A 13,045-nucleotide genomic window follows, 5' to 3' on the forward strand; every position below is an offset into this window, starting at 1 on the left:
GTTCCTTCGGCCCCAAATCACAGGTTGCCGCTCATCAGCCACTTGTCCCATACCCCAGTTCAACTGCGCTCGGACTGCGACTTTCTCAATTCTCACCGTCGTCGACATCCTATTCCGCTTACACCCCTCTCACTCATAGTTAAGACGCCGACGCCATCTTCTGCGGATATATCAGCGCTCGTCGCCCGTTGCTGTCACCAACTGCACGTGGGAGTGTCCGCCGTTTCCTCAGTTCTACAAACACCAACCATTTCCTTTACTTCGTATCAGTCGTCGATGCCGCTTCCTCGTCTTTTATCTGTTCACTAGTCCGTCTACTAGCGAGCTCACTCCTTCTATCATGTGTCTGTGACATTGTGCTTTGTCCAGGCGTGCGCCTCGTCGCTCTGCTCGACTCGAAGCCGAAAAGTGGCGTGGATAGAGTCCATTGAGGAGCTGTGTCAGACTTGCGACCGTGAGAGTCCAGGTCCCGAAAAAAGCTAGGAAAACTGGAATCGCAGGCAATAAAACTCTCGTCTGTCCGACTGCAAACATAGCCACCTGGCTTTGTTGGGGTCGAATGATACTTTTTGCTTGATTCACCTCTAAGCAATCGACCGACCTTTGAAGGATGGTCTCCAACGGCCAGATAATGGATAACCAGAGACAACAACAATATATTCCTGGGCCCCCCCCTCCCCCGGGACAAGGCACTCTAGGCCATCTTCCACCGCCTCCTCCGCGACCGTATCTTCAATCGAATCTTCCTCCCCCTCCACCGGGACCACATCCCTCCGCCCTACCCCTTGGGACAGTTTTCGGGCTGCCAGGCGCAGGATGGCAGCAGCCATGGGGAAGATCAGGCTTGGGCCAGAATATACCACCTCCTCCGCCAACAAATCATACCCAGGGACAGGGACAACACCTATCCTACGGTATGCGACAGCTGAATATTCCGCCGCCGCCTCCGCAGAATGACAAACCCATCCTGTCCGCCACATTTATTCCCACTGGGGATTCGTTTGGGCCCGGCGTCGGCATTCCACCCCTCGACGATTACTCTTCATACTCGCGATATGATGCCCAATTCACTTCCGAGCCTTCATTGTCTCACTCAGATCAGAAATATTCTGACACTTCCACTAATTCACATAGCTACTCATATCCCAATCCGATACATCCGAACCCGGATATTGCCAATAGAGAAAATCGGGCAGCCTCCGCTTCTTCAAATAGGGCCGCTTTCACTTTACCCCTTCGCGAGATCAACGAACCCATCTCTCCAGGTCCCCCAACCGCAACCTTGGTCAATCAACAGTCAAGCACTGACCAGGGTCGACAGCGAGCGCACAGTGCTGCCGTCACGGGCAGCAACTCGGCCGAGTTGTCTTCGCAGTGGCCCTTGGATCGCGTCCTTGCTTGGCTGGCTGCGAATGGATTCTCAAATGATTGGCAGGAGACCTTTAGGTTGTTGAAGCTGCAAGGTTCCGACTTTCTCGACCTTGGCCGGGGACCGAATGGCCGTGGGAACTTGGGCATGATGCATCAGACCATTTACCCACAGCTCGCAAAGGTCTGTTCGAGCGGCAATACTGGTTGGGACCAGGCTCGCGAGCGGGAAGAGGGCAAGAGATTACGGAAGCTAATCTCTCGCCTTGTCGAACAGGGAGGTGAGGGTCCAGCCAGTGCAGGCACTGGTCATCGGAGGCGAGAGTCTGGTATGATTCCGAGTGCGTCAACTGAGGGAAATCTGGAAACTTCGCCTCATCTTCCCCGATCTGAATTTGGTAGCGCACCTGGAACGGCTGGTCCAGAAGGAAGCCCTGGCAAGCAGATGCCTCCGCAATTCCCGACAGGATTAGGGCCTCGAAATTCACAGGGTCGAAGTAGTACCATGCCTGTTCTCAGCAAACATAGTAGCGCTTCCTCAACCCCAAGCGACCCACGGCCAGCAGACAATTTTCCCGGCGCAGGGCGCACAGATTACACAAGGGGCGTTCTGACCAGCATGAACAACCGAGGACGACATAGCCCCAATCTTTCGGGCGACGGTTCCACGGGTCTGTTGCCCAAGACGTTTGATGCCTCTCCGAGTGCCAGCCCAGGTCTTGGAAGTGCAATCCCTGTTTCGGCTACAAGTACCTCTTCTCAGACACAGCGACCAGATCATAGCAAGAGCAACAGCACCGATTCTATGCTCAAAGCATCAAGCCACTCTCGCTCGAATGTCAACATGCAAGGTCCCTATGAAAGGAGCAACACGTCATCTGGAGGCTCAGAACGCTTTTATGCAGATAGGCGTGACGCACAAGAGATGACTAGACCTTCGCCCCTAGAATCTCACAGGACTTGGAGCAATGACTATGCCCCGGGTCCGGGAGGCAAAGATCACAGCAAAGGCTTTCTCAGTAAGTTTATGAGGAAGAGGCATGAGCACAATCAGGCCCAGTCAGATGAACATCCTTTGGAGTCACCGACAAGCCCTGGTCCATTGAAGCTATTTGCAAGACCCAGCGCGAATGGTAGCGACTCGGCACTATTCCAACGCCCGGCTTCTGTAACGAGTGAAGATGAGAAGGCACTGATAGCCGGTCGTCGAGGACCCAATGTATCAAGAAGATACATTTTTGTGACGCCAGACTGTTGGAACTACCGGCTTGTGGACGTTACGGAAGTGGAGACGGCCATCGCCCTTCGCAGTCTCATCTGTATCGAGCTTGGGATACCAGACGCCGAATATGCACAGATTTTTATTACCGAGCCCGGTCAAACAGAGCACGAAACGGCACTCTCGGACGGTATGCTTGTCGCCATACGGAACCGGACAGATAACCTAGGCAGCTTCAAGCTGTACGTTCAGAGTCCTATACTCTCCGCAGTTCCTGGCTCGGCGACTCAGTCAGCTGGCCTCGGGGTTTCTTTTGGCCAAAAGGGCCAGGTCGAAAGAGCTCCACCCATGGTCAAATCAAACTCGTCTGGTGGCATCAGTCGCAATGGGTATACATCTCCTGTAGCCGAATCACTGGTCACTGACCCTGCTCTCATGCAAAAGCAGGCTGAAGAATATCGACGACAGACGGAGGCCAAACAAAGGGCTTACCTGGAATCTCGTCGAGCTCAAAAAGAGTCGACTTCCACATACAGTGGTGGTGGAATTCGAGGAAGCACGGTCATAGACTTTGACAGTCCCCGCCTGTCACCGTTCGAAGAGAAGAAGGTCGAAAATCTTGTGCCAGTCCGACGGCCACCCACAGCACCTGCGGAATCCACCACGCTGACCAAGGTCAATTCTCTTCGGGCCAAAGGATCTGGCAATCGATCATCCCTCGATGCCTTGAAGCGAATCTCTGATCCCATTGCTGAAGAAGACGCAGAGCGTGCAAAGAAGAAAGCCGCTTTCGCGGCCCTTCCTTCTGGTGGCATTGGTGCCGCGTTGGCCAATGTTGGCAAGATGGCTGGCGCTCCAGCCACTTTGGGCAGCCAAGGGCCGCAACAAGATAGAAGGGGTGTTGAATTCGGTCGCAGTAATTCAGGTGGGTCCTTTCGTCCCGACTTTACACGGGGCAAAGGTGATATGCTGTTCAAAGTTCCTAACTATGAAGAAGGTTTCGCCGATACCAACCAAGAGAGCCGGGCACGGAATGCTGCTTTGGAGAGTGCTCGGCGCTTTGGTCCTTCACCGGCGGTCAGTCCTTCGACTGAGGCGGCACCACGGCCATTCCTGCAAACCCGAAAGTCGTACGGACCGGATCTTGAATTCAAGGAGACCAACGTTTCCTTTGCTCCTTCGCCCCATCCGCTCAAGGATGATTCGGACGATGACTCGGATGATGGACTGTTCGCAATCCCCCTGACAAATAAGTCCTTGTCTAAGGACGATATGCCGTTGCGCAGTAAAGATCAGAGACCTACCTTGACCGTGGATACAGACCAAAATATCAGCAAGAACGTACGGTTCAAGTCGCCAAGCTCATCCAGTGGCATGCAAAACACTGGCGACGATAGCGCCACGGCCAGTGGAGAGGGCTACGACCGCAGTCTCTCCGACGGCAGTTTCAGTGGATCTGCCCAGTCACCAGATGACCGAATGAATAGGAGAGATTCGTTCATCAGTGACATCTGGGCGAATCGACCGGCGGTGGAAAATGTCGTTCATCATCTCGACGAATTCTTCCCAGGCGTCGATCTCGATAAGCCGTACCTAGAAGAGAAAGGCGACAACAACTCGCCCATGAGGACGACGGATCAGGATCCCCTTGACGCCCTCCAGGGACCTTCCACCAGTGTGACCTTTGGCACCGCCGGACTGGATCTTGAGTTCAGCCGTAAGAGCGAATCGGATACTCTGGGGTCTGACGAGTCCACTCTCAAGGCAAAGGATCGTGATAGGGTTGCAAGTGTTGCACAGAGGCAAGTTGGCAAAGCGACAGGAGGCATTTCTAGGATGAAGTCTATCCGTGAGGTTGCTCAGAAGCGCAACGACATCAAGCGAGGCCCTTCGGTGGCCGCCCGCGTGGAACAGAATAATGCAAGCAGCATTGTTCGCCGGAAGTCTACGAAGATGTTTGGTGCGCATATCGTGCAGATCAGACCAAAACCAGGCAGTCGATTATCCACGCTTGATCCTATCCCTCAGGAAGAAGTTCCCACGGACGAGACGCCCAAGCGGCAGGCCACCTTCAAAATCATTCGCGGTCAACTTATCGGCAAGGGCACCTATGGACGTGTGTACCTCGGCATGAATGCGACAACCGGTGAGTTCCTGGCCGTCAAACAGGTCGAGGTCAATCAGAAAGCTGCGGGTCAAGACAAAGATCGCATCAAAGAAATGGTTGCTGCTCTGGACCAAGAGATCGACACCATGCAGCATCTTGAGCATCCTAACATTGTGCAATACCTTGCTTGCGAACGGAGTCAGTTCTCTATCAGTATCTATCTCGAGTATATTCCTGGTGGCTCCATCGGCAGCTGTCTGCGCAAGCATGGAAAGTTCGAGGAGTCTGTGGTGCGATCACTTACGCGACAGACCTTGGAAGGACTGGCATACCTCCACCAAGAAGGCATTCTGCACCGTGATTTGAAAGCTGACAACATCCTCCTCGACCTTGATGGCACATGCAAGATCTCGGATTTTGGCATCTCTAAAAAGTCTGACAACATCTACGGCAACGACGTTACCAACAGTATGCAAGGCTCGGTGTTCTGGATGGCCCCTGAAGTGATCCGATCCCACGGCCAGGGTTATAGTGCCAAAGTCGATATCTGGTCGCTTGGTTGTGTGGTTTTGGAAATGTTTGCAGGAAAGCGACCATGGAGCCGAGAAGAAGCCATCGGTGCCATCTTCAAGCTGGGAAGTCTCAGTCAAGCACCGCCTATTCCTGAAGACGTACAGTCGACAGCTTCGGTTGACGGGCTGAACTTCATGTATGACTGCTTCCAAGTGTAAGTCTTGACCGCTGGCCATGGGTTTCTCGTGTACTAATGGATAAACAGCAACCCGACCGATCGACCGACAGCCGACACCCTGCTTCGACATTCTACCTTTTGTATCCCCGACCCATACTACAACTTCTACGACACCACATTGGCTGCGAAGCTGAGAAACGTTGACGGTGCTGGGCTAGGCGGTTGAATATCGACCTCGATGTACACATGACAACAACCTTTGCACCTCCCGGGGAATCCCAAGGGACATTTTCGAGCGAATATATCCAAAAATGTTAGCGCCGTCCTTCGTACGGGTTTCACACGACGGCATTTGACGACCTGAACGCAGTCTGACGAAAGAAACATAAAGACACATAATTACACGATTGTTACTATAGTGGATTGATCTACCCGCCAAATTTTGGAAAGATGATGGATTTGGACAAGGCGATGCGATCAAGGGGCTAGCCAGCGATGGTGTTACTGCTTATCTACCCTGGATATGAAGGGACTGCTGTCGAGGAATCCAGAGGAATTCCCCACGTTTCATTCCACATTCTTCAGGACCTGTCCGTTGCCCCGAACCCACTTTTTGCTCGCTACCTGTGCACACGCAGCCTTTTCTTTTTGTGATCCCTCATTCTCTCACCTTACCTGACTCGCGATCTCAGCTGCGCTGCATGCGCTCTCATCCAAGACAAAGCCCGCGGCGAGCCTCGCTAGGTGCTTTGCTGACTGGCTTGTCCCAGAACACAGGCACCGACAATATGAGGGCGATATGTCCGGCTTCGTGGGCCAGGGCCGTTTTCAGCGAAGGTCGATGGCTTTGTTTCTTGGCCTCTTGTTTTCTGCGCCGGATGCATTCGCGCGCGGACTTGACAAGACTTGACTGGCGTGCTCTCTTGGTTTTTCCATCTGGTCATTTTTCCTTTGTTGTCCATGGTTGGCACCCAAATGCGACCAAGAAAGAAAGAAAGAAAGAAAGCCATGAACAAGAGAGCAGGCGAGCAGGCGAGCAATCATGCATGCATGTCCTTTTCCCGTTCAAAATTCGGGTCATGGGCTTCCCTTCCTCGTCCTCTGTGTCTGGATTTTTCCTATCTCGTTTCCCTTTTTTTTTTTACTCGCACCGCAGGAGATATACAGCTCGGTTGAGTTGCCTGACAGGCAGGGAAGGATCAAGGGCAAGAGAACAATAGAATTGCAGAAAGATGACATCGAATGTAAGTCGAATAGCGAAACCTCGCTGGCCTCGGAATGGATGATCTCTCCCTCCATCCTCTCCCTCCCTCTCTCTTCTGGAGGGATGTTGGAATACTACTGTCGATTTGGCCCGCTGACTCAAGGGGTCCATGCAGAAATCTCCCCCTCCTAGCCCCCGAGGCAAAGCCAGCGAGGCAGCCGGAGTGTCCAAGACCGGCAAGGCCAAGTCCAAAGGTCCCATCCCAGCCACTGCAGCGCCGCCGCCGCCGCCGCCGTCGCGCGGACAACCACCCAGGGCGCGACGATTGAGCACTCCGGACTCGGACCCGATAGTGACCTCTAGAAGGACGAGGAGTCGGGCCCAGGCCGCCGCCGCCGCCAACACGGCAGACGAATTCGCCGCGGGCGGCGCTCCGCCCATCGTGTCGCCAAAGTACAAGACGAAGCGGGCGCTCAAGCAGGCCATCAAGGACGCGCTGGGCCCGGCGTACGTGAGTCCGACTCCCGCGCCTGGCGCAAAAGCTTCGGGGTCGAAGAAGACAAAGGTTGCCGGTCCTTCGAAGAAGGCGAAGAGTTTGGGAAAACCGACGAAGGTGACGAAGAAGAAGAATATGGTGGTGGCGAACGAGGAGGACAAGAAGAAGGAGAAGAAGAAGAAGAAGGAGAAGCAGAAGAAGACGGCGACGAGTCCTCCCAAGCCGGAAAAGGAAAACGAACCCCTGGCGCCGCCGGCCGTCAGCATTCCCGATGTCATGCCTGCGGACCTTTCCCCGTACTGGTCCGAGGACGAGGTCGCCCCTCTTCCTCCGCCGAGGAAGGTCCCAAACAAGTCAAAAGGGACGATGACATCCACCTATGGAGCTGCCCCGGAGAAGACTGGTGAGGTGGAGGTGGAGGCGAAGAAGGAGAAGCCGGACGAGGAGACGCAGGAGACGCAGGAGAAGCAGAAGCAGGATCTGAAGGACAAGGCTGAGATCGACAAACCTACTACTGCTGCTGCTGCTGCTGCAGCACAACAACAACCAGGACCCAACAGCGAAGCGGCCCCGAAGAAAACGACAAAAGCTAAGCCAAAGGACAAGGCCAAGGCTACTAAGAAGACTACCGAGCCCAAGATTGCCGCCGCCAGCACAAAGGTTACCAAGAAGAAGACGTCCGAGAAGAAAGCTGCCCCCGTCAAGAAAGGCGCTGCACAGTCCCAGGATGGCCCGGCGAAGCGCGTCACGAGAAGCATGGCCAAGGCGCAGTCCAAGTCGACTTGATCGGTGTCGGAGATGAGGAGGTTCGAATGCTCTGATATTTCGTGTGCGATAGACATAGCTAGTGCCATTATTGTCCTCTTGGAACAAGAACTTGAGTCTCTGCGACCTCGAAACCAAGGAGTCTGCGAGGGTAGTGCTCCCTGTCGTGCAATTGTGTATTTGATCCGCCTGCCTCTCCTTGTGTTTCTATGCTTCTCGGTATCCCCCCGTAGTTTGGTTCTTCTGGCGCTCGTCTCAAGCGTCTCGCCAGGGGTTCGTCAACAGCTCAGAATCCGGGTCGTGGAGACCGTTGCTCGACAGATCTTCTTCGTAGACACCGGGCGCATTTACCCCGTCAGCCGCGCCGTATGTTCCGTCTCCAGGCGTATATTGGTAATCGGTCACAAGGGGAGACAGGATAGATGTATCATCAGCGGGAGTCGTTGGCCGCTGCTCTGCTTCCAGAGGGGCGTATGAGGGCTTTGTTTCGAACGGACCACCAGGGCTCTGAGATGCCGAAGGCCCCAGTCCCAGTGCAGGGGACGCAAACTGTGACAAATCCTTGCGAGGCTCAAAGTGCCCGCGCATCTCACAGTCGAGATCGGAGCGGTTATGCCCTTCCCATGCACTTGGAATTTCACGTTTCAGGTCCTCTAGATCTTGTCCGCCCGTCTGGATGGCTACGTCCCTTGCGCTTTTGCTGTCATTGTTCAGTTGATCAAAGCTAGCGCCAGCCTCGAATAACATCTTTGCCATTTGCACGGTACAGGGGTGGGATCCATACGACTTGTTGATACTGTCGTAAGTAGCCAAGAGCAGATGTAGGGGAGAGTTGCCGGCCTCGTTCTGCGCCGTGGCTAGGGCGCCTCGTTCTAAAAGCAACTTTGCAATTATGCAGCTCGAACGCCGGATTCTCCTTGCGACCGAGGGATCCGTCCAGGAGGGAAGCCCGGACCGGAATATCCATGGCGAAACGATGTGGAATGGGCCTAGGACACACATATGTAAGGCAGTGTCGCCGTTGCTGTCGACCGCCCTCACGTCGGCTCCGGCCTCGATCAACGCTCGCAATGTTCCCTCCTGCATTTCACTTGCGGCGAAATGCAGAGGAGGCGCTGCTTTAGGACGGGATACTAGAGGGAGCCCGGTACTCCGACGTCCCTTCCCGGGGTTCGCCTGAGCCTCTTGTGATACATCTGCGCCAGCTGCAAGCAAGATTTCCAAAGTTTCCAGCTGGCCTTTGGCGGTAGCGGCGGCAACAGCGTGGCCATATTTGCCGCCCAAGATCCCAACCTGAGCACCACGGTCGATTAAGAGGCGGACTACATGGACATGGCCCTTTTTGGATGCAGCCTGCAGCGCGGTGCCATATTGCCCGCTGCTACAGTTGATGTCAATCCCCAAATCCAGCATCCTTGTCAGCTGGTCAACGTCTCCACGGAGTGCTGCACGCTGGAATGCAGATTTGAAGCTCCCGCCCTCTTTGCCCTGCGAATATCTCACCGTTTCTTCGATCAGCCTCGTCACTGCATCGCCGATAGGTAGCTCATACAAGTGCTTGAACCGCTTAGACTTCTTGGCTTGGGGGCCATACGCATTCAAGAAGGTGGTCAAGACTGGTTTCAGAGCCGCTGCGTTGTCTTCGCCAGCTATCTGTAGACAGCAAGCAGCAAAATACTTCGGCGAACAGAGATGGCCGACTTTGTCGAGAACTATCGACAGCTGATCTCCATAACCAGCTCGTGCTGCTCTCCCAATGAGCCTAGCAGAATGTACCCGGCCAAGGTAAGAATCCTGGAGGCACGCTTGATCAAGCAAGAATAAGACCATATCCTTGTGACCTTTATCCATAGCCGCAATACAGGCATCCACATATTCCCGCTGCGCCCACTGCAGCGATGGGCAGCGGGTGCGGATTTGTCGCAACATACCTAGTTCGCCAGCCCTTGCCAGTGCATGGATGAGTCTTCCTTGTCCGTCTTTTCCAGAAACTAGGTCATCGGGGCCATGGAAATGGTGAAGCAAGGCGCGTGCCGAATTAAAGTGACCCTTCTCAATGGCATGGGCAACCAGCCCTGGTGGTTTTTCTGGATGCTTTGCAGCTTCGATGCACATGTCACCGACTAACGTTTCGTCATCAGTTTTGACAATATTCTGCAAAGAAACCCAAATCGAGCAGGTTTTCATGTTCGAAAACTGTGGTACTATACTTGCCACATGGAATGCGTCAACGTGCGCGTCAAGGGTCCTCTTGGTCGGAAATCCAACGGAGTGGAAGCTGCAATCTTGAAAGGGGCACAGAAACGACCTTTCATGGGTTCGGTGGTGATTGTCTCTCTCCTCGGGGGTTGAGAAACCGTCATGAAATCGTAAGCACGAGAGGGTTGGACAGTGGTACGGCCGGGGACCATAAGCGTCTTTGAGGAATCCCTTCTTGTCACGGTCCGTTTCGGTAGAGATGACGGCCTCGATAGCCCGCTGAATGCGAGATATCTGTCGCACGATTGGTGAGCCCTCACCTGTAACACTGGTCATTATGCAATCCTGACTAGCATACGGCTTGGTCATACCATCACTTTGCAAAAGCCCCTCGTACAAGGAATCTGTTTGTACAAGTAACAGTGTAAAGTTGGCGCCCCCATCAAGCTGCATGTCATCTTGATCGTCATAAGCCACCTCAGAGAAGGAAATCAAATTTCGGTATGTGGCCTGGACGTCCCTGCAGAGACTCATATTGATTCGAGCCTCTATGAGACCGGTTTCCCCTAGGCATTGGATGTGAAGTAGCCAATAGAAGACAGCATATTTGTAGAAAGAGAAGCATCCTTTTTCGGCTGCTTCAATCAGCTGTTCGTCTTGATGTGTAGAAGCGAAGCAATCGAGTGAAAGGTAGGACGTGAGTATGCCAGCAGAGTGGAAGGCGGCAGATCCAAGGTTGACATACTCCGAGTGATACTGATCAAGATAGCTGCAGAAATGAGTGCTGGATCTTTCATGAAGGGATCGAGCCTTACTCTTTGACTGTTTGATGTGCAAAATCGACACTTCCATCCAAGTTTAGCTCCACGAGCGGTCCACATATCTCTTTGAAGTGCTGGGTATACCTTCCACGGCTGAAATCGATCTGGCGATTAGTCGTATCCATCGAAAGCATGCCTTGTAGCTCGTGGACGTAAAGCTTCCGTTTCGCGCAGCTGAGGATTTCCAAGACTGGCTTTGCCCTGGCTCGTCCGGATTCGTTCTCTCTTTTCCTGACTTGGGACAGTATCCGACCATACCTTGAACAGGGACATTAGTGCATGCCTTACCATTTGAACCTCGGAGTAGTATGCTTACGCCTCGTCAATACCACTAGGAAGACCTTTCCCGGTGTACTCATCATCGAAGTCTGCGCGAGTCACACAGCGCTCAAATAAATCAAATATGAGTCTCGCCAGAAGAAACATGCCTCGCTCAAACTTAGCTCTCGGTCTAGGACAAGTAAAAGCTGTGGACTCACCGGCACATCTTGCGGAAACCTCCCTGTTCAGATCACGTATCTGTTGGCTTGTCAAATTGAACCGGGTCAGCTCTGCACTTCGCCTCTCTACGTAGCAGAGAATATCCCTCGACAGATGGAGTGGCCCAATCTTCACATGGTAGCGGGCCAAGGCCATGAATTTCTCAATGTCACGCTCTCCTTGGCTTGTTAAGAACAAACGAAGACTGCAACCCCGGAGAGAGAGCTTGAACAGTTCTTTGAGAAAGTCAAGGACTGGTCGTCGTTGGTCCTTCTCGCACTCATCGAGTCCATCGATTCCAATGAACACCTCTTCGTAGCACTGGAGGACATCTTGAGTTATAGTCGTGAGCACTTGCTTCCCACGGGCCTTGCTCTCCATACTATTTGTGGCAGTGTCGTACAAATAGTCTCCACAGATTTCATTCATGCCAGCGAGCTGATGAATCAAAGATCGAGCCAACTCCGCAAAACTATTTCTTTGGCGGTCATTGTACTTGCAGTAAACGTAAGCGACCGCACACGATGAGTTCGACTTGGATCGGAGGATCAGAGATTCGACCATGGCACTAAATATCACAGTCTTGCCTGTTGCAGTCAGCAAAGCGATGCAGAGGTAACTGACAGTGCAGTGTTATACCCGCTCCCGGGATTCCCGACACCCATAAGATCCTACCACTTTGCTCTTCGTTGTTGAGCCAGTTTTTCCAACATGGCTCTTCAAAAATCCACTGTGCTGTTTGTGGATATTCTGACCGGAGTTCACAGAGCTGTTCGTGCCGTTCGCGATGCTCAGGAGGACTGAGCCATCCATGCACGTAGGTTCTTTTCTCTATTCGGACTGTCTCTTGTTGTGTTTTGAAGATGACCTCGATCTGTTGCCGTGCTTCCTGGGCAGCTTGGTAATGCGCAATGCTTGCTGAAGAGTAGAAAAGCTCTTTTGAACGCTCGAGATTGGTGACAATATCACCAAACATATCATCAAACGCTCTACACGTAACGCGGAACGCTATGCTCCAGCCTAACTCATGAGCCTGCGAGATCTGCCATGTCAAACGGCATGAGACACCTACCAGGTCTGGAGAAGAAAGTGAGGACCCGCAGGTGAAAGGCAAGAATGTCTTTGTAGAGGTTGACTAGAACGTGTCTCATCTGCAGGTTGTTCTCAAACAATTGTTCGACAGCAGAGAAATGGGGCAGAGCGTCTTTGATCTTGACATAGGCTGAAAGGAGAGAACCAAATGCCTTCTCATGCTTTGAGGCGATCTGGTCCAGGTCATCAGTTGAAGTCCCGCTGTAGGATGAGGAGGACACTTTACCAACAAGCACAGCTTGATGGGCCCCCAGACAAAGGCCATGATTTCAGGCTTTGCATTGACAAACACTTCGATGACCTTCGAGTATTCGTCCAAGGCATTGAGATATGGCTTGATCTTGCTCAAATAGCGGAGTGATTTTCTGCCTCCCTGACTTGCCTCAATGTCTCGAATAGCACATTCCAGATCTTGAAGAGTTCTGATCTCGTCAAAGGTTGGAACAAGGTGGTCCGGGACCTTGCTCTTGAAGTCCATACTAGCGTCAGCGAACAGAGACGATACAAGAGCCATGGAGCTCGCAGGATCTGCGTGTGTCACAGTCGCCATCTTGACCGATCTGCTGCATCACCTTGTTGTGACCTTGGAAGGATGGGTGAAAG

At 53.1% G+C, this 13,045-nt stretch overlaps 3 protein-coding genes across 3 annotated transcripts; 2 read left to right on the forward strand and 1 right to left on the reverse strand.

Annotated features, from left to right (window-relative positions):
- Nucleotides 1-631: 631 nt before the first annotated feature.
- AYO20_01983 (hypothetical protein) lies at nt 632-5,611 on the forward strand (the record flags this gene model as incomplete). Its single annotated transcript, XM_022640289.1, has 2 exons — nt 632-5,421; nt 5,473-5,611. 2 exons carry the CDS (start codon nt 632-634, stop codon nt 5,609-5,611), a joined length of 4,929 nt encoding a protein of 1,642 aa, XP_022503789.1.
- A 1,147-nt stretch (nt 5,612-6,758) lies between these two features.
- Nucleotides 6,759-7,871, forward strand: AYO20_01984 (hypothetical protein; the record flags this gene model as incomplete). The annotated part of the gene is made up of 1 exon (XM_022640290.1): nt 6,759-7,871. One exon carries the CDS (start codon nt 6,759-6,761, stop codon nt 7,869-7,871), a length of 1,113 nt encoding a protein of 370 aa, XP_022503790.1.
- A 234-nt stretch (nt 7,872-8,105) lies between these two features.
- AYO20_01985 (hypothetical protein) lies at nt 8,106-12,992 on the reverse strand (the record flags this gene model as incomplete). The annotated part of the gene is made up of 8 exons (XM_022640291.1): nt 8,106-10,369; nt 10,421-10,818; nt 10,865-11,128; nt 11,187-11,238; nt 11,350-11,937; nt 11,990-12,358; nt 12,423-12,615; nt 12,669-12,992. 8 exons carry the CDS (start codon nt 12,990-12,992, stop codon nt 8,106-8,108), a joined length of 4,452 nt encoding a protein of 1,483 aa, XP_022503791.1.
- Nucleotides 12,993-13,045: the final 53 nt, after the last annotated feature.

Source organism: Fonsecaea nubica (genome assembly GCF_001646965.1).
Source record: "Fonsecaea nubica strain CBS 269.64 chromosome Unknown Scaff8, whole genome shotgun sequence".
NCBI classification, from domain to species: Eukaryota; Fungi; Ascomycota; class Eurotiomycetes; order Chaetothyriales; family Herpotrichiellaceae; genus Fonsecaea; species Fonsecaea nubica.